This window comes from Panulirus ornatus, chromosome 8 (genome assembly GCF_036320965.1).
Source record: "Panulirus ornatus isolate Po-2019 chromosome 8, ASM3632096v1, whole genome shotgun sequence".
NCBI classification, from domain to species: Eukaryota; Metazoa; Arthropoda; class Malacostraca; order Decapoda; family Palinuridae; genus Panulirus; species Panulirus ornatus.
The window spans coordinates 6,582,658-6,602,129 of NC_092231.1; the positions used below are offsets into that span (position 1 = coordinate 6,582,658).

Genomic DNA, 19,472 nt, shown 5'->3' on the forward strand with positions numbered 1-19,472 from the left:
TTTCAAAGTAAAAAATAATACAAAGCACTTGTACAGCCTAATGTTCTGTTGTGAGTAAAGAATAAAGAAAAATACACAAAGGACTCAGTATATTGCAAAAAACATCTACTTTTTATATTTTCTAGTTATTTTACTGCTCTTCTTCTGCTTTAATTTAGATCTTTTCAAAATAGATAATGGTCCCTTAAATTCAAAATCATGTTTTCCATACTCATTAGCTTAGTTTCAACTTGTATTCATCAACCTTTTTCCTTCTGAGAATTTGCACTTTTCTCTCTAGCAATAATTTCTCACAATCTTCAGGAAGATTCAGCCTGATACAAATGCTCTTTTTTTCACTGTCCAACTTACTTGTACTCTTGTTAAATCTGATAATGCTCATTGATGTCAGTATGACTTATACTTAAAAGTCAAAAGAGAATGCATGAGAATTCACCTTATGAAAGATGACAGTTTACAGATTCAGTGATCAGGCACATAAAGTACCCAGAGTACATATTATTTGTTCAACATGCTATTTAACACAACAATTCACTGTCTTACCTGTGAGCCATTAGGATCAATTGATGGCTGAGTGAGGAAGCCCTTCTTAGGCTCACGTCTCCGCGTTGCACGGATGCATATCATCCATACCAGTAGAACAATTAGGATAAGGAAGACCACAGCTCCAGCAATTCCACCAGCAATGTAGGTAAAGTCACTCTTAATCTGTGGGACAGTTGTCAAATGAGACACAAGAACTACAGGTAGAAAAAAAAAAAAATCTGGCATCTTATTCATTCAGTACAATAGCTTTAACAAGTTATTTTTATTGATAAACAAAAAAAAAAACTAATAAAGTTATTTTTTACACCAAGCCAACAATCCTAAAATGTACATCATCACTTCTGAGAGGGATAAAAACTTTGTTATGAGTGCATTTCATTCAACTTGCACTAAATACAAAAATATTTTGTACTTACCTGGCAATTACTGCCTGTAAAGGAACCAGAGCAAGTGCAGTAGGCTTCACCATCTTTATCCTTCTTGCATATACCGTTGTTCTCACAGAAATTCTCACACTTGTCTGAGAATGTAAACAAATTCCTCATAATCACCTTCACAGAAATATTATTAGTGAGGATATTTTATCATAATTCTTGTTACTAACCACCATACCTAGTATTCGTCCCTACTACTTCAATCTATTGCTCCTAACATTTTGCCAAAATGCAGGGCTCACCACAGGAAAATCTAGTTACAAAGAATAAGTTGTATTAGTAAAGTTTTGTCAGGCGTTATGTGTTACAAGGATAGATTGTATGTTTGTTGACAGAATGCCAGCATTCCACATATATGAGAGGCAGAAAGAAAAAACAGCTACCTGGATCACAGGAGTGCAACTTGACAACCAGTGAAGTGCTGGCTCACTACACTGCCGTTACTATCCCTCCCAATAGCCAGGCAGGTAGTACCAGTAATATTCCTCTCTGGTTGGTGGCTGCCTACCAACTACTACCTCCACCAGAACTTTCATAGAAATTGGTCTTGGGGTAGTTATAGATTAAAATAAAAACATGGCTAGATCTAAGGGCCTGGATACAGCAAGAATGATTAACCTGAAGTACCAGGATTTGACATCATAAGTGAGTAGTTCTAAAACTGTTAAATAGAAATTAATTCATTCTCCCATCCATTACTTGGTAAGGGTGTCTCCAATTTTGGAGTCTTTGATGTGATAACTGTAAAGAGTAGTAAGTCCCTTAATACAACAGTGGTGGCATTCAAGGCGCCCATTTGTGGTGAGTGATTAATTCTACAGGATCTTGATACAGTATGACTTCATTATTTATCATGGGGTTTGGATAGGCTGACTGAGGAATGCCACAGTTAACAATGCTATCATGTCTGATCTAAAATCATAAAAAAATTTCATAAGTCAAGAATGCAAAGCTTTACTCATACTACTTGCTATCTCCAGAATATATCAATTTATGATAATAACTGTGACTTTTAAAAGTTCTATTCTGAAAGAGCAACTGAGACATATTTAGGAGAGATACTGTAGAAAACTGACAGTTGCATACATTTGAGTTTGTACATGCTTTCTTCTCTGTGTACGAATGTTCACTGCAAACTAACCAAAAGAAAACACCGTTATACTGTAATTTTGGATTGCATTTTCATTTCATATTTTATTGCTTCATTTCTCTTTTCTATAAAGTGTAAGATATGACCTGATATTCCACGAGTCTAATCAAAAGAGAAGGTGCAAATGCACTATAATATTACAGATTTGATTCCTGACCTAAGTTCAGTATACTGAAGGAAACAAAAAGTACTATAAACAGATACAAATTACGATAATATTTACTCACCAGAACAATGTTCTCCAGAACCATTGAAGCCAGGCTTGCATTGACACTCAAAGTCATTTGTCTCAGAGATAAAGAGACATAGGGCATTGGGATCACATAGCATTTGTTCTCCATGAACTTCACATGGGTTGGAGCATTCATCAACTGAAGTGGCACCAACATCATGAGTTGAAGTGTCTTGAGGACAGTCTATGCATGACGTTTGCAGTGCCTCAGGTTGGTAGGTACCTTTAGGACATTTCAGACATTCATACACAGAATTCAAGTTGGAAAGGAAAGTTCCTGCAATACAGATTGGCAATGAGCATTCCTCTAATGAAGATGCACCTGGTCCCAAAGTAGTGCGATCTGCTGGGCAGCGGACACAGGCAGCATGAATGCCCTTGGTTCGATAGGTTCCACGTGGACAAGGCTCACAAGGACCAGTCATACCAAGTTGGAGGCCAGATTCACATTCTTCACGGCACTCAGATGGTGATACAGCTTCCTTTGTGCGTGTTGTGAGGCCTCGTTCACATCTCTTGCAAGAGAATTTGCCCTCTTCAGATTGATAATATCCATATCCACAAGACCTGCAGACACTCATTTCCTCATCGAAGTATCTTCCAGAAGCACATCGTTCCTGACATTCTTCCACAGAGCGTGAGCCTAGGATTTTTGTGACTCCCTGGCGACCAGCACGCTGAGGACATGCCTTGCAGGCAACTTGACCCATCTCATTCTGGTATGTGCCAGACTCACATAGTTTGCATGATTTACTCTCAAGTTCATAATAAGTTCCTGCTGCACAATCTACACACTCACTGTCAACCACAACCTAGAAGATATTACATCATTATAGTTAAAAGTTCTATACACAAGATATCTATATTTAGTCACTATGATTATTATGTTATAAATACCAGTTCTATCAATATTAAGGAACTAGACACCAACCTTGCCAACAGGACAGGAGTACTCAGATCTAAGGTCAAGTGAGGATGGGTCAGGAACAACATTGGGAAGAGCATCACGAACATCAAACTGATCCTGCTCTAAGATTACTCCTTCAATCAAACGTCGCACAGTTGATTCTAATGATGTCTCAGAGTTTTGGACAGGATCACTGTTGGATAATATAGATTGTAAACCATAGAAAATTATGAAAAACTTTCTATCCTATAGAAAATTATGAAAAATATTGTTTATCTCCCTTTATGAATTTAGGTGTATATCTGTATGAAGTTTTCTTAGATTTGGTAAAAATTATTTGATACAGTATCAGACAATGGTTCTGTTATCAATTTAAAGTATAAAGTTTACTTGCAAAAAGTATTTATGAAAATTATATACGACGATAAACCCCAGTACTGTATTTGTGTAAATGTAAATAAGACTGGATTTAATGAGAATAGAATGAAAACTGATGTCAAAAGACTTATACCTTTAAAAAAAAGAAAGAACTGCACATCTACAAATGCTTTGTAGGGAAACATGCTACTAAAACATCTAAATTCATTTATAAGTATTTCCTTTTTCTTTAAATTTTATAAGTTCTCATATTTCTAATAAAATCCAGTAGTTTTAAGATTCTGATTTTTAGAGAAAGTGATTTTAAGGAGAAAAAAGTTTTAATACATTGCCTCTTTTTATCAAGCTAATTTTCAAAACCAGGCAATACTGTACTTATGTTGCATATAAAAATGCACTATCACCACTAGTGTTTTACTGTCATATACCACCAGTTTGCTACTATGTGGCTAACCACTAACCTCCAAAAAGCACGCTAATACTGACCAATTCCCAGTCAACACATTCAAAGCCTGACTACAGTTAAGTTATTAAAATGGTTCTCAGATTAAAAACACTGCCTCTAAAGCTTTGAAAACAGCATACATATGGTTATGAGGTCTGATTTAGCAGTGATTTCCCTCCCTCCTCATATCTAGCAACCACTATCAAAAGCAAAGCATGTGACACCGAAAAAGCTCCAAATAAGTGTCTGAAGTGTGTGAAGGTATCTGTGATTAAGAAGAGGACAGTTGTTTAGTACAATCAGTTATTAATCAAATTGCTAGACAGTAGTTATAAATGGTTCATTATCACTGATGACATTCATAATAATCTTACTTCTTTGCTGGGAAAGAGACTTTCAGGTTATACTGGTAAGCCTGATCTGTGTCCCTCTTCCATCTTCGGTTGCTGGGGAAGGAGCTTTGTTAGGGTTGAAACGACTAAGATGGTTCTTATATCCAAATTATGCATAATATAGGTAAACTTTTTCCGGTGTAACCTGACTGAATGATGACTAACCTAAATTATTTTTCTTTAATGTTAATGCAAGCTTTCAAAATATCTTTTCCATAACCTGTAAAGTACATTGGTGGTAGTCAAAAGCACTAACTGTGAGAAATTCTGACATGATGGGAGTAAAAACTACCTTAATTCAAACAGCTCTTTTATTATCAGGTTGCCAAGTATTACTTATCACTTAACAGATTCCTGAAATAATCAACAGCAAGACAAAGTGGCCTTGACTTTGTTGCCATTGTATTAATATTCATTTTAATCTACAATATTACAGTACAGGCATGAGCATCACTGTGCAACAGCAGCCTTGCATTATTTTATGTTCAACCTTGATTTTTTCACCCATAATTACTACAGAAAGACCAAGTTTATCCTTCATGTATACCTATGACATGATGTTAGTCAGTCAACAGGCAGTATATCAGTTGGCCTGTCACCCCAAAAAAACACTCGTATAACGCAAATAAAGTCTTCATCCCTTCTTTCTCTGCAGTTTCTTTTTTGCTGGCCATGCTTATAATGCAACCTTATTTAGTGTTCTGCTACACATTCTCAACTCTGTTCTTGAGAAGAGAGATTTATACATTGTATCCTATTTTCTCTATGTCTTTTTCCCCTTATGCTCTATTCCATTGTTTATACTTTATTATATCTTCTCTCTATGATGCATACTTCAGTCCCATTAGAGCCCCAGTCCCACTAAAAAATGCTGCTTAGACAGCTTCCTCTGCAAAGACAGAAAGAAAATATCCCTGACATCCTTTGTCTGAGATTCTCCAACTGTAGGATCAACACATACAGTGTGGCTGAGATCCTACCACACACCTTTTTCATTTTCCAGACAATGATAATTCTTTTAAAACTTTGGACTTGCCTTTCACCTGTAATCCCTTAAATTAAACCTTAACATACCCAATTTCACCCTGAACTGGCTCATCAGCTCACACTTTAGTAGGCTCCCCCATACTCAAATAACCTATTTCTTCTCTAAATGCCAACTATGGCATTTTGGCAATGGAGGCTTTAGTAATGTATGAAAGGTACTATTATTCTTTGGAAGACTGCTGCTCTACCAAAGGCAATGCTTCAGCCTGCTGAAAGCAGAGCAGTTATTTTTGCATAAACAGGAACATCTATCTCTCTCTCTTCCTCTAACAATACCCAATACACATTTCAGTCACTATGGTTCTATGGCTGTACAGGTAAGGAACAAGACATACTGGTTCTGAAAAACTTTCCTTTCTTTAACCCTTACCTAACTTTCATCTCCAACTGATAAATTTGTTATTCATGAGGCAACACCCTTTAAACCAAAGGAAATGCCAGTGCATCTCTTCTAGTAGTAAGCCATTCTTGTCTTTGGCCAAAAATATCTCTTACAATTCAATTTACCTTTCTTTTTCTTCTCTAAAGCAGTGATACTACAGCTATTTCTCTCACTGATGGAGCTAGACTTTATAGTTTTGATCTTTTAATTACACTTTGAATGCTTCCATGATTCCCTCACCTCCTGATTTTTCAAGTTATGGTCCTTCCCAATTATTACCTCTTTTCACACTGTCCAGAGAGCCTTTCTCTTTGGAAACAAACAAAGCAGATGGGTGAGACAGCACCTCTCATGTTTTGAAGTTGCACCTGTGGTGGCTCGTCTATTTGTCTAATCTAAATCTCCAAGCTTCTTATTCTTCTTAAGAAGTACAAACAAATTCATCTCATCTCCAAAGTGTTTTTGTTTTGTTCATCTGGTTTCTATCATCTGTGTCTTTAGACCTCTCCTGAAATCTCATTTCCTGGAAGATCTTAAATACTGTTTTCTCTCGGATTACCAATTTGATTCCTGTAAGGAGAGATCCATTCATCAATATTCTCTAATCACCTTCTCTGAGAAATTCTGAAGAATCCTACTCAGCCCTTAAGAGAGACTGCCACTGTGGTCTGATTTTCAAGATCTTCTATTAGCTTTCCTCTCTCATGATGTTCGTGATTTTCATTTTTATCTGTATGGCCCATTTCTGTAATCATCCATAAAACCATCTCTACTGTTTATTCAACCAATATTGGTGTTTCTCAGGATACTGTGCTCTTTCCTAACTTCTCCCTCCTTCTATGAACCTTTTTTATAACAAAAAAAATATCTTGTTTTATTCTACATGTTTACAACCAAACCCTGCATTTCTCCACTTCTTTCAATTCTACTCCAACTTCATATGCCTTAACTACATCTCATCTCATGAAAACTAATTGTAAGTATAATTTCACAGTTAAGGAGTTATAAAACCCAATTCATTTCTATTCCTATTTCTAAAACTCCTTAATACCTTCCTATCTATTCTGTAGCTCAATAATCTCACCCCTGAACAACTGTAAATATACTTGCTATCACTAGAACATCTAACCCAACTTGAAAATTGCCTTTACAAAAATGGGAGGTTTGTTCAAGTGATGGACTCATTGTGAGATGTTACTCTGATTATGCAAGCACTGATTTATCCTCGCTCAAAGTACTAATCTAACATTCAAGGAACTTTTAGCTCTAAGTTCTTAGCTAATGGAGTTGATTCTGTAGTAAATTACATTTTCAAGCCATAATGAAAGTTGATGGGCTCTTTAGTTTATTGCTGTTATCTCAGCAAGATGAATCATATGTACATCTGTAATTTCTCAAGTCAAAAGCAAAAAGTGGCATGCTTTTTTCACATTATCATAAGTTCATGACTTACTTAGCTCGGCTACAACTGCTTCTGGCTGATAATCCTATGCATTAAGCCTGATCAGATAGCTCTAGTAATGTAGAGCTGCTGCAAGCTGGAAATGTGAGTTTTCAGGAAATAATGAACATAAGTTTACTTAATTTTTCTTGAAAAATTCAGTTAAATATATTGATTCATATCTCCTCAAGAAAGTTACTGGACTCATCTATATGACGTTATGTCACGAGTGAAAATTCAGCTTTGATGAGGCTTTAGCATTGCGAGTGCAGTCTCATCAAGGAACTTCTCACTCCAAAGGAGTCCATCATTAGTATAGACTTGGGCTGCAAGAACTTCTGGAAAGGAGGTCCTAGGCAATAGTAAGGAGTCCTGGGGCAATTATGATTCTAAACAAATATCTTCTTAAGTGGTGTTACTAAACTCCCCCTATCCATGGTTACACAATGACTGACAAGTCACCTTTGGCTGCATCACTGTCTGCTTACTAAAAGGAGTACTCTCACCAAAGAACTCCTCACTCCAAAGGAGTCCATCACTTCCCTGCTACTGGAAGTAACTCCTGAAGGAGATGCTGGAAAAGGGAGCCTGGAGTAAAACCAGGACCTCTTCAAGAAAGGGTACCTGGGCAATTGTACATAAAATACCCCCTAAAATAAACCACCATGATTTAGTGCAGCACCAAAGAAATGTAATTCAGTTCCATCATATGTAAAATAAAATGTGTCAAAAAAGCATATGACAGGAAGTATTTCAAAGAACACAGCCTTGACCAAATCTCAAGCCATCTAACTCTCAAATTTTACTGAATAATTCTCCGAGTACCTTGACTAACATACAGTCCCTTACACAGACAAAGCCTTGAATTGATATGTTTGTGGACCAAGCATCTACTCTACATTATCCTCGCACCAATAAAGCTCTTGAATAAAACCATGCAAAAAAGCTCTTTCTATGCATTAAGAATCTGATAAAACAACGGCATCTTCATTACCCAGGGCTGATCGCAGTGATACATATAGAAAAGTATAAAGAGATATGAATGACATTTACCCAGATTTTAATGTACAAACACACATAAAATTACTTTGGGAATGCATAAAAAATAACTTGTATACAGAATGTATACCACATCGCTCCAATTCACTCTATTCCTTGCCCTCCTTTCACCCTCCTGCATGTTCAGGCCCCGATCACACAAAATCTTTTTCACTCCATCTTTCCACCTCCAATTTGGTCTCCCTCTTCTCCTCGTTCCCTCCACCTCCGACACATATATCCTCTTGGTCAATCTTTCCTCACTCATTCTCTCCATGTGCCCAAACCATTTCAAAACACCCTCTTCTGCTCTCTCAACCACGCTCTTTTTATTTCCACACATCTCTCTTACCCTTACGTTACTTACTCGATCAAACCACCTCACACCACACATTGTCCTCAAACATCTCATTTCCAGCACATCCATCCTCCTGCGCACAACTCTATCGATAGCCCACGCCTCGCAACCATACAACATTGTTGGAACCACTATTCCTTCAAACATACCCATTTTTGCTTTCCGAGATAATGTTCTCGACTTCCACACATTTTTCAAGGCTCCCAAAATTTTCGCCCCCTCCCCCACCCTATGATCCACTTCCGCTTCCATGGTTCCATCCGCTGACAGATCCACTCCCAGATATCTAAAACACTTCACTTCCTCCAGTTTTTCTCCATTCAAACTCACCTCCCAATTGACTTGACCCTCAACCCTACTGTACCTAATAACCTTGCTCTTATTCACATTTACTCTTAACTTTCTTCTTCCACACACTTTACCAAACTCAGTCACCAGCTTCTGCAGTTTCTCACATGAATCAGCCACCAGCGCTGTATCATCAGCGAACAACAACTGACTCACTTCCCAAGCTCTCTCATCCCCAACAGACTTCATACTTGCCCCTCTTTCCAGGACTCTTGCATTTACCTCCCTAACAACCCCATCCATAAACAAATTAAACAACCATGGAGACATCACACACCCCTGCCGCAAACCTACATTCACTGAGAACCAATCACTTTCCTCTCTTCCTACACGTACACATGCCTTACATCCTCGATAAAAACTTTTCACTGCTTCTAACAACTTGCCTCCCACACCATATATTCTTAATACCTTCCACAGAGCATATCAATGGATTTGTTAAAGTAACCAGAACTCACTTTATTCTGCAGCAATTACTTTACATAACAGTGAATTACAATATGCTAAGTGAGATTTCTGGGGTGAAGATGTACATCTTTGTGAAAAGAAACAAAATTCCAACCCCTAGCAACCTAACCTAACATCACCTAACAATAAAGTGTTTACTCCAGTAGGTGAGACAGTTTACCAAGTCTTTGTTAAACTCAGCAAAGACTACCAAGTATTTTCAACTGAGGCCCTAATCAATACCATCCCATTAATACCATAAATAGTACGAATATTTACATGTGTATACATGTATATGTATGTGTCTGTAATGTGTATGTCTATATATGTACCTGTTGATATGTATATGTATGTACATGTACATGCATAGAAGTTTTTTTTTCTTCCAAAAGAAGGAACAGAGAAGAGGGCCAGGTGAGGATATTCCCTCAAAGACCCAGTCCTCTGTTCTTAACGCTACCTCGCTATCGCGGGAAATGGCGAATAGTATGAAAGAAAAAGAAAAAAGAAAGATATATATATATATATCTTTCTTTTTCTTTCTTCCATACTATTCGCCATTTCCCGCATTAGCAAGGTAGCGTTAAGAACAGAGGACTGGGCCTTTGAGGGAATATCCTCACCTGGCCCCCCTCTCTGTTCCTTTTTTGTGTGTATATGAGTGGATGGGCCATTCTTCATCTGTTTCCTAGCGCTACCTCACTGATGATAAATAAATAAATAAACTTTTTATACAGATTCGCCATTTCCTGCGTTAGCAAGGTAGCATTAAGAACAGAGGATTGAACCCAAGAGGGAAAATCATCCTTTGGCCCCCTTCTCTGTTCCGTCTTTTGGAAAAGTAAAAACTGGAGGGAAGGATTTCCTGCCCCTTGCTCCCTCCCCTTTTAGTTGCCTTTTATGACTCGCAGTGAATACAGGGGAAGTATACTTTTTCCCCTATCCCCAGGGATATACCCTAGCCTAAGCCAGGTATACATTTATTGACAAACCCCTAGGGGTGGATGAACAGGTGGGTTGACTGTGGACTGACTGCCACAACCAGGATCTGAACTCATGTGCTCAACCCCAGGTGGCCTGTAAATGCAACATGGTCTGGAATGCTAACTACTACACCACAGGAGTCCATTAAATTATTAAAATATTGCCACATTTCTATTGTAATCATATCAAACACCATGACTTGTGTGATAATATTTCCAGCATTACTGTTGGTCATTTGGCACCCAAAGATGTGGGAGCAATTAGTACAATATCTAAATTATTTGGTGGATCATTCATTTATTATCTCTACAACCCATTCCTTCTAGGAACTATCATCAAGATCGTGGCCATGGCAAAAAATTCTCCTCCTATCCCTGTCCTTATATGCTTCCCTTGCAAGCATCATTCCATGCATTCTTCCCTTACTCCTCTTCCCCAAGTACTCTTCCACTCTATTTCCCCATGTCACAGATGGCGTTGGAGTATGGGAGGCAATGCACATGATACATCCTTTAATGTTTGTTTTGTTTTGTTAAGGAAAACATGGTCAACATGCCATTTTACACAATAATGCAGTTAGGTTTCTCATTAAGGTCAGGCCCGTTTGTTGTCAAAAATGACCTCTGATCACTGCATTTAACCCAGTTAAGACTTCTGCATCTTATCCCCTCAAAATCTTCTGTTTTCAAGCAATACTCAGCCTCTCTTTTATCCAAATGATTCAAAGAAATTTTTTGCTGATAAAATCTCCAGTAAGTTTTTAATGATTAAACAGTATAATGTTCAAATGACAAAGTACTCTCCTAAAAACAGAAATAGATCCTAACAGCACATTTGTTCCAACTTATAAGCAAATTGCAATTGACTAAATTTTCACTGCAGCAGTAGAGTTGTTGATGGAAGTGTATCTGTATACCTACAGCCCATTTTCAATCACAAATCAGGGAAATACTTAAGAAACAATGTAACATTATCAAAGATCTTTTTTCTTTCATCAGAATGATGATGATTCACTGTAAAATAACATAACTTTCATCATAAATCACACTTAGAGAATTAGATTCCAGTGAATAGTTGGTCAATATCTTTATAAATATGCCTGAAAATAATAGGTATACCAATGACCAATCAATAAGAAACTGTACAGTAGTCTAATTCAACACACATTTCAAGGATCAGACACTCACTTTACAGAGGGGAAGGTGATCTTGACTTCATATACATCATCAGTTTCTGGAACAGCTTGACGCTTTGTCCTTGGCTCTGAAGTATCACGAGTTAGACGGCTTCTTCGAGAGCAGTCAACAACCACATCTAGACCATTGCAAGCTCCCGTAGAAGCAGTGGTATCAGTGCAGAAGTTCCACTGGGAGTTGAGCTTGTTCAAAGCCTTAAGATACAGAAGTGGCATAATATGCATTAGAGTAGGCTAGAAATTAGAATAAACATTTAAATGGACTACATGGTATCAAACTCCAAATCCATCCACTGTACATGAAAATGGAATCTTATTTCACCACAGCTCCACCCTATTTCAACCTAAACTTTTCTATTTAAGTTTCATTGAGATAAATGAAAACTTTTAATGTCTGTCACTTTTGGAAAATAAACTTCACCAGCACATTTCAACAATACTGTACTTTAAATAGTTTTCATTTGAATTCAGCCCTAAATTTATAAACAAGCAGTATAATCCACTGACCGAATCAAAATGTCTTTATTTCACATAGAGTATAATTTGAGCGAACTGAAAACTCTTTATTCCAAAATCACAACAAATTTCATTATACAACACTTACAATCCTAATCCTTTCGCTGAGTACATTCTGACCAGCAGCATTACAGATAACAGATGATGGGAACTGCATGTTAATATTGAAGACCCTCTGGGCAGGGGAGGCTGGAGCACAGGCAGGGTACACTAATGGGTAGGATGGGTCCTGTGTTGGCCTCCAGAAACCCTCAGCTCCACATGTGTAGAAGTCAGGAACCTTGAAAAATATCAAGATGCATCTGTTTAACACATGAAATATTTTTGACTGATATAATGGCTAGTACATCAATCAAATGTACTGGGCAGACATCATCAAAAAAAAAAAACGAACACTTTATGTCAGAATGCATCTTGTATTACCCTTTCAATTTTTGGAATACACCAAAAATTTTATTACTTGTACAAATCAGGGCAATGTGTTTTCCTCCAACAAGGTAAGTTCCACTCGCACTGTAGGCTCTGTTGGATAGCCACAGATGAAAATCCAAACAAAGGATGAGTCACTGGAACTGCCTGGAAGCCTCAGTAACCTACTAGTGACTATGGTAGTCATACGTGCACCTTTTCTTGGGATTTGCTGCATGTAACACCCATTGCCACAACTATGGCACCCATATTTGGAATTGGCTATTTCAACATAAAATGTTTTCCCTAAACTAACAATGCTTCACTCAATAAATCACAAGAAAAATAATAATTTTGATTGTTCTTTGTATGCTTAATCAAATGTATAAAATTGGCCCGCACTCTCCGTGCAAAGAGGCACATGCATCACAAAACCAGTGGTAGTGGCTAGCTTCTTGAGTATGGCAGGAGCCTCATAAAGACAAAAGGAACTCTTGGGGCGGGAAGTATGTATAAAAAAAATGCAACATTTTTTCATACTTAAAAGTAGGCCAATCTTGCAAATATTGTTTTTCCTAAACTTTGAAAGCTTAAGTCTTAATTCATTTGAAAAAAAATGAAGCAGTCAGGGTAAACCACAAAAAAGTCTGTGGGTCCTGGTTGTGCATAGGGAACTGTGGTTTCAGAGCACCGCACATGACACCTACAGAATGGATGAGAGTGGCCTTTCTTCATCTGTTCCGGGCTTTATCTCACTAACATGGAAAATGGCGATCAAGTATGAAAAAATATATACATATAGAATTGCTGTTGATATATTTGGAGGAATAGTAGTCTCAACAATATTATCTGGTTGTGAGGCATAGGCTATACAAATAGGGTTGTGTGGTGGAGGGTGAATGTGTTGAAAATAAAATGTTTGGGGACAATAGGGGGTGTGAGGTGGTTTGATCAAGTAACAAGAGGGTAAGAGAAATGTGAAGAAATAAACAGTGTGGTTGAGATAGCAGATAAGGGTATGTTGAAGTGGTTTACACATATGGAGAAATGAGTGAGGAAAGGCTGACAAAGAGGATATATATGTCAGGAGTGGAGGGAACAAAAACTGAAAGAATAAACAATTTTAGTCTGGTTATGTCTACGAACTGAAAAGTTATTCTTTTTTTTATAATTGGTTACTGTTCCCACACTAGTAAGGTAGTGCCAAGTACAAAGAAATGTCCTCATTCTTGTCCAGAGCAAAGTCTGAATTCTATTCTTCAACAGATGTGTGAGCCACTAGTCACTACCTTGAGACAAATATGGCACAATCACTGTGGAATCTTATCCCCATAAATATTACAGAAATGTAGTAATATAGCAAAAAAAAGAAATCTGTACTTTACAGTGAGTGAATCCTGAAAGAAATGAAAACATCTTCTGTGGAATTCTCCTACTTTTTTTTTTCAAATGCTCAAAACACTAAGGATGCTCAATTTAGTGTCATCTGACAATTATTCATAAATCATAACATTTAATCTTTTTGATTCTTTGACCTTGTAAAATAAATTCCTTACCTGTGTAGAGAACCTGAGCCCTTCATTACACTCAATCTTGCAGACTTTGAAGCGGCCACCAGGACCCCAGTCAGAGCAGCGCTGGACACCTCCAACAGGATCATCCAGTTTAGGACAGAAGTCTTCCAGTACATAGACATTGAAAGAACAAGTGGCAGAGTTTCCAGCAGCATCATAGACAACCCTGGCAATGTGATAGGTGCCCCATGTGAAGGCCTGTTGAGAAAAAACAGCAATTTTACAGGATATCAGGAGTGAACTGGAAAATACTGTGTATCAAATTGTACATACGAAACCTGTAAACAAGTAAAATGTTCATAGAACCAGTCCTCCATCCACCAAGTCTTTGGTCTCATTTGATGCTCTACTATTCTAACTATTTAGAAAGTACATGTGAAATGACAGAAACCACCCATAACTGGGGTGTTCAACATTAAGTCACAGAACTTTCCATGTGATCAATTGCTGTAACCTCATTCTCACCTCCACCAGAAAGAAGTGCCTTGTATACTTTCACAATGAGCCACCAAAAATTTGTATGAGATTTGAGACTATTTCCACAAACATAAATGGTAAGAGTTTAAACAAAGAAAGCTAAAAATCCATTCCACTCAGGATTCACATATATTTGCTAAAACCCGTTTTTCGTATTCTAATTTGTGGTGATACAGGGTCAACGCTATGTCCAGCTTAAAATAATCTTGAATTATCTTGAGATTCCTTAAGTCAAATAAATTCCAGCAAGACTGTTCCTTCTCATTTAGAAACAAGTGAAAAGTTCTGACAGACTGAATTCAAATTTTGCAACCATGGATATGTTGTATCTAATTATAACTCTGATAAGGTCATGAAATCTATCATCTGACTGTGAGTACAACATACCCATGGCACAATGGTATATGTGGGGTAAATCCAATCCACTGATACAAAATTCAATATTACTGAAACTGGTCTGTTAATAATGTATGAGAATTGTAATGCTGTACTTGAAACACAGGTGACTAAAATCTATTAGAATAGTTTCCACAAAATTATGTATGGGAAATCAAGTGCACGCAGTTTCTTGGTTCCTCAGAGCTTCCAGTACTCCTCCAGCTCTCACACTTAGAAGACCACTTTCAACTTCAGTTACCTTTCTACCCTCACTATCAAAAACCTCAACTCTGCAATTAATAATTCAGCTCCCATTCACTCAAATATTGCACCGTGATAGCCCACTCTTAAAAGCAAGAATACTGCTCATCTTCATATTTTCTTTTAATAGCCTTCTTCTTAACATATCATCATAACCACCTACCATTCTCTCCAACTCTCCTTTGATTATGCTATGAATACATCTTTATGCAAAAACTGTAACAATATTAGGAAATCCTATGTAGTTGCCCTTGACAAATCCAGAGTTTCTGACAGAGTGTGGCATTAAAGTGTCATCTCTAAGCTCCCCTTTTTTGGCATCCCTCCTTTACTTCGAACCTTCATATCTAGCTTGCTCTCTGGCCAATCTATCTTCATGGTTGCTGATGGATCAGTCTCACCACTTTCTCTAACAACAACAGTGTCCATCAAGGTTCTGTCCTGTCCCCTACACTATCAATGATTACCTCTCTTCCACAAATAACCAAATGCACTCATACACAGACAACTCAACACTGCATTCCTTCACACCCTTTAATTCGGTTCCTTCTTCTCTCATGATCTGCACCTCATCTTTACACAACTTCCTCAATAAACACAGACTTGGATAGGATACATCAGTGGGGTAGACAAAATCTTGCTAAGTTTAAACCTCCAAGACCCAGTTTCTATCAGTCTCTCAATTGAAAACTCTTCACAACTTTCGTCTCTCCTTTGACGGTTCTATGATTCCACCTCTTGACTCACTGTTTAGATGTTGAAATTTCTTTTCTTCTGAACAGTTTCACCATTTATAAAAAGTATTGATCTGTCCTTGTATGGAGTACTGCTCTCACACCTGGGTGGTTCTAGCTCTAGCATCCTTATGTAACAAAGTTGAGCTGAAAGCATTCCAACTCGTAAAGTTTTGCCAAGGTTAGCTTCCACATTTGACCTACTTGCCCTAAATAGCAATGTTGGTTTACTTTCCCTCATCTATTGGTATTAATTTGGTTTTGCTCCCAAAAGCTGGCTGCTTGTGTGCCCACACCACTAGCTAGACCAAGCAATACTGGGCAAGTTACTGTGTTACACGGTTACTGTGTGACAACTAGCAACTCAAGGGTGGGCTGCTTTGATAACTGTTTCTTTCTCTACACCTCAAAGCTTTGGAACTCTCTACTCTCTCGCGTCTCTCTGAAAAACTATGAACTGCCACATTTTAAAAGGTTTTTCACTTCCTCCAAAATTTTTAAATACTTTCCCTCGTCTCTTATATTTCCCTTTTATAATCCTCTCTACATTTAAATTAAGGTCCAGCCTTGATGTGAGCTTTTGTCCTTGACTGAAGCCTTAGAAAAAAAAGGAAAAACTTTCACTATGTATCAGTAATACAGTACACCAATATCAACTTACCCTGCTTTCATCCCAAACAAAACACCACCTGGAAAAATACTAAACAACCCAATATTGTGACAGCCGAGATACTGAATTAGGAATAATAAATCTTTCCCAAACTCTTGCCTATATGTACAGATGGGGGGTCAGTTTTCAGCTATGTCAAATAAGGTTCTTGAGTCATCCAACTGAAAGACCGTTAACCATTACAATTATTTTTTCACCTTGCCACTCATATGTTACTGTGAAAGCTTTCATGAAACGATGGAAAGATGATAATGCATATTGTATAATAGTTTTCTTGTAAGCTATTTGGGCAGGAGCAATGGGTAGAAGTAGTGGGTAAAAGTAGTCAGTGGAAACATTAGGTAAGAGCCTCTGCAAACACTGCACAAGAGTGGCCCTCTGCCAGTGGCCTATTGAGGGTAAGGCACTGAAGGTTAAGAAGCAGCACTGGAGTTCACTAGTTATGAAGACTATTGCTGTGGCCACCCCACTGAGGGAATTCCAATTGGAACAGGCATCAGAGATATAGACAGATAGATAGTTTGTTTGAAAGGATTCGAAGACTAACTTTTGCTAATAATGTGCTCTATATGAGAACAAAATTAACAAATTATACTTTGTAAAAATAGAAAAAATCAAGACTTGGGAATCATCAGATTATGTGAAATTGTACCTTGGAAATACTTGGGTGATTTCTGCTACATCAATCACTCATGGTTTCTGTTATTATCAACTGGAACACAATTTTTCATTCTTACATCCTCAACCATAATACAACAGAATCAAATGACCTCCATAATAAATATATCATGTCTACAAAATTTATCTTTTTTGGACAAAAAAAGTCCATATCACTTTCTACATACCTGTCCTGGGGAGTAGCCAGACTTATCAACAACATGTTCAATACCCATATTGTCGGAAAACAAAGGTTCATCCCAATTAACCACTGCAGAGCCATTACGAGTTATGACCCAAATGTCTGTAGGACAGTGGTCAACACGGGGAGGAGTCTTGTCCCTCTCTAGTACAGAGCAGTCTCCTGTATAGCCTGGGGGACACACATACTGTCCACAGGTGGATGGTCCAATACGTTCCACATTACCCTTAACCATATCATAGCCAGTCCAGCGAAGAAGCAGACCATCAAACATCACTGGAGAGTTCATACATGACCGAACCTGTAATGAGGTGTGATGACATACAACAAATGGGATACATAACCTTTTTTTCATAACATATCACTGGAATCATTAACAACATGGTTTTTATGTATGTATCTCTAATTAACAGCAATGAAGGCAATCAAATTTCAAGAACTGTATACCACTGATAAAGTATATACAGTACATATATTCCTCACCATCTTGGGAATCTCTGTTCGGAAGTCAAGAGGTCGATTCCAAGCATTAAGACGAGCAACACGACCATGGAACCCTCGCTCATCATTGTAGCCAGTAAATCTTGTCTCAACAGAACCAAGGCTCAGCCATCCACTGCACAAATTGATTAATTGTAAACAGTCATTTTAAACTAAGTTTACTTATTGAAAATGTGTGAAAATTATGTCATTTTTAGGTTGATAAACTACATAAGTTGCAAGGCCTTATACAACTACATGTAACACTATGATTATCAAAAGATTAAAATCATTAAAGATTTCGTTTATGAACTTTCTGATTAATGGACAGCATAGAGTGAAAGAAAAATAATCATGGAATCTGACAGTACTTTCAGATATATCTAATTCGTTAGGTAATTAAATAGGGCAGGGAGAGGCCCTCTGGCCGGTTAAGGGTGAGGCACTAAAGGCTAAGAAGCAGCACCGGAGTTCTTTAGTTATGAAGACTCTGTTGCTGTGGCCACCCCTTTAAGGGAGGTCCAATTGGAACAGGCATCAGAGACATGAATAGATAGATAGTTATGAAATATTCAATATACATACTACATAGGTAATTGGCGTCCTTTGGCATATCCTTCAACTTGGGCCACAACAACAGCATCAGTGGTGAGAGTTAGGGTGCCAGCCAAACCATCCCATACAAGGGCAACATGATGCCACTGACCATCGTTGACTGGTATGTTGGAACGGTAATTTACAAACTCCTTTAAATCTTCAAAGAACTCAATGGCAATACCTACATTGGTGGCTTGGAGCATAACTCTCTTGTTGGATGGTATATATGGGTTCCTGGTGGCAAAAAGGTCAAACTAATTAGTATTATAAACTCCAATCTTGTGTGCATCAGAATTATCTTTAGCATCTGCAGTAAGACAGAAATATGTATATGAACATTTCAGTCTAGATCTTCTATTTTTCCACTACAGTTTATCAAAAACATATCACCTACTGAACCCAATATCAAATTGCTGCAAAAATAAATTCATCCAGTTCTTTATACATCAGTAAATGAAAAAGAGACTCACGTGACAGAGTAAAGCGTGAAAATAGTGCCAAGATCATCAGGAATAGTGAACTGGACCCAAAGTGCCAGTGTGAAGGACATGGGGCTACCAAGCATGAAGGGCGTTGCCAGTGATGCACTTGATGCTTTGCTCTCGTCGTTGATGTACAACTCATAATCAATATTGATGACTGTTGAAAAGTATATAAAAGAATAAATCATAAAATAAAAGGTACCTGTAGTTTAAAATGAAACCAGAATATACATAAATGTCATATATTTCATTTTCAAATAACTCCAGTTTCAAAATGAAGGAGAAAAAAGTTACCATAGAAATCTATCAGAA

General features: G+C 37.6%; 1 protein-coding gene across 2 annotated transcripts in view; it reads right to left on the bottom strand.

Annotated features, from left to right (window-relative positions):
• Positions 1-19,472, bottom strand: part of uif (sushi, von Willebrand factor type A, EGF and pentraxin domain-containing protein uif) — a 203,195-nt gene that overhangs the window by 3,691 nt on the left and 180,032 nt on the right. Inside the window, exons 18-29 of one of the 2 annotated variants that reach the window (XM_071664038.1) lie at positions 19,149-19,317; positions 18,667-18,912; positions 18,085-18,217; positions 17,588-17,902; positions 14,205-14,420; positions 12,329-12,520; positions 11,717-11,919; positions 4,467-4,538; positions 3,294-3,462; positions 2,358-3,174; positions 963-1,066; positions 544-708 (exon numbers count right to left, since the gene is read on the bottom strand). In XM_071664038.1, the coding sequence (XP_071520139.1) occupies positions 544-708; positions 963-1,066; positions 2,358-3,174; positions 3,294-3,462; positions 4,467-4,538; positions 11,717-11,919; positions 12,329-12,520; positions 14,205-14,420; positions 17,588-17,902; positions 18,085-18,217; positions 18,667-18,912; positions 19,149-19,317 (2,801 nt within the window). The remainder of the gene's footprint in view (positions 1-543; positions 709-962; positions 1,067-2,357; positions 3,175-3,293; positions 3,463-4,466; positions 4,539-11,716; positions 11,920-12,328; positions 12,521-14,204; positions 14,421-17,587; positions 17,903-18,084; positions 18,218-18,666; positions 18,913-19,148; positions 19,318-19,472) is intronic. The other variant, XM_071664039.1, reaches the window with a different exon arrangement.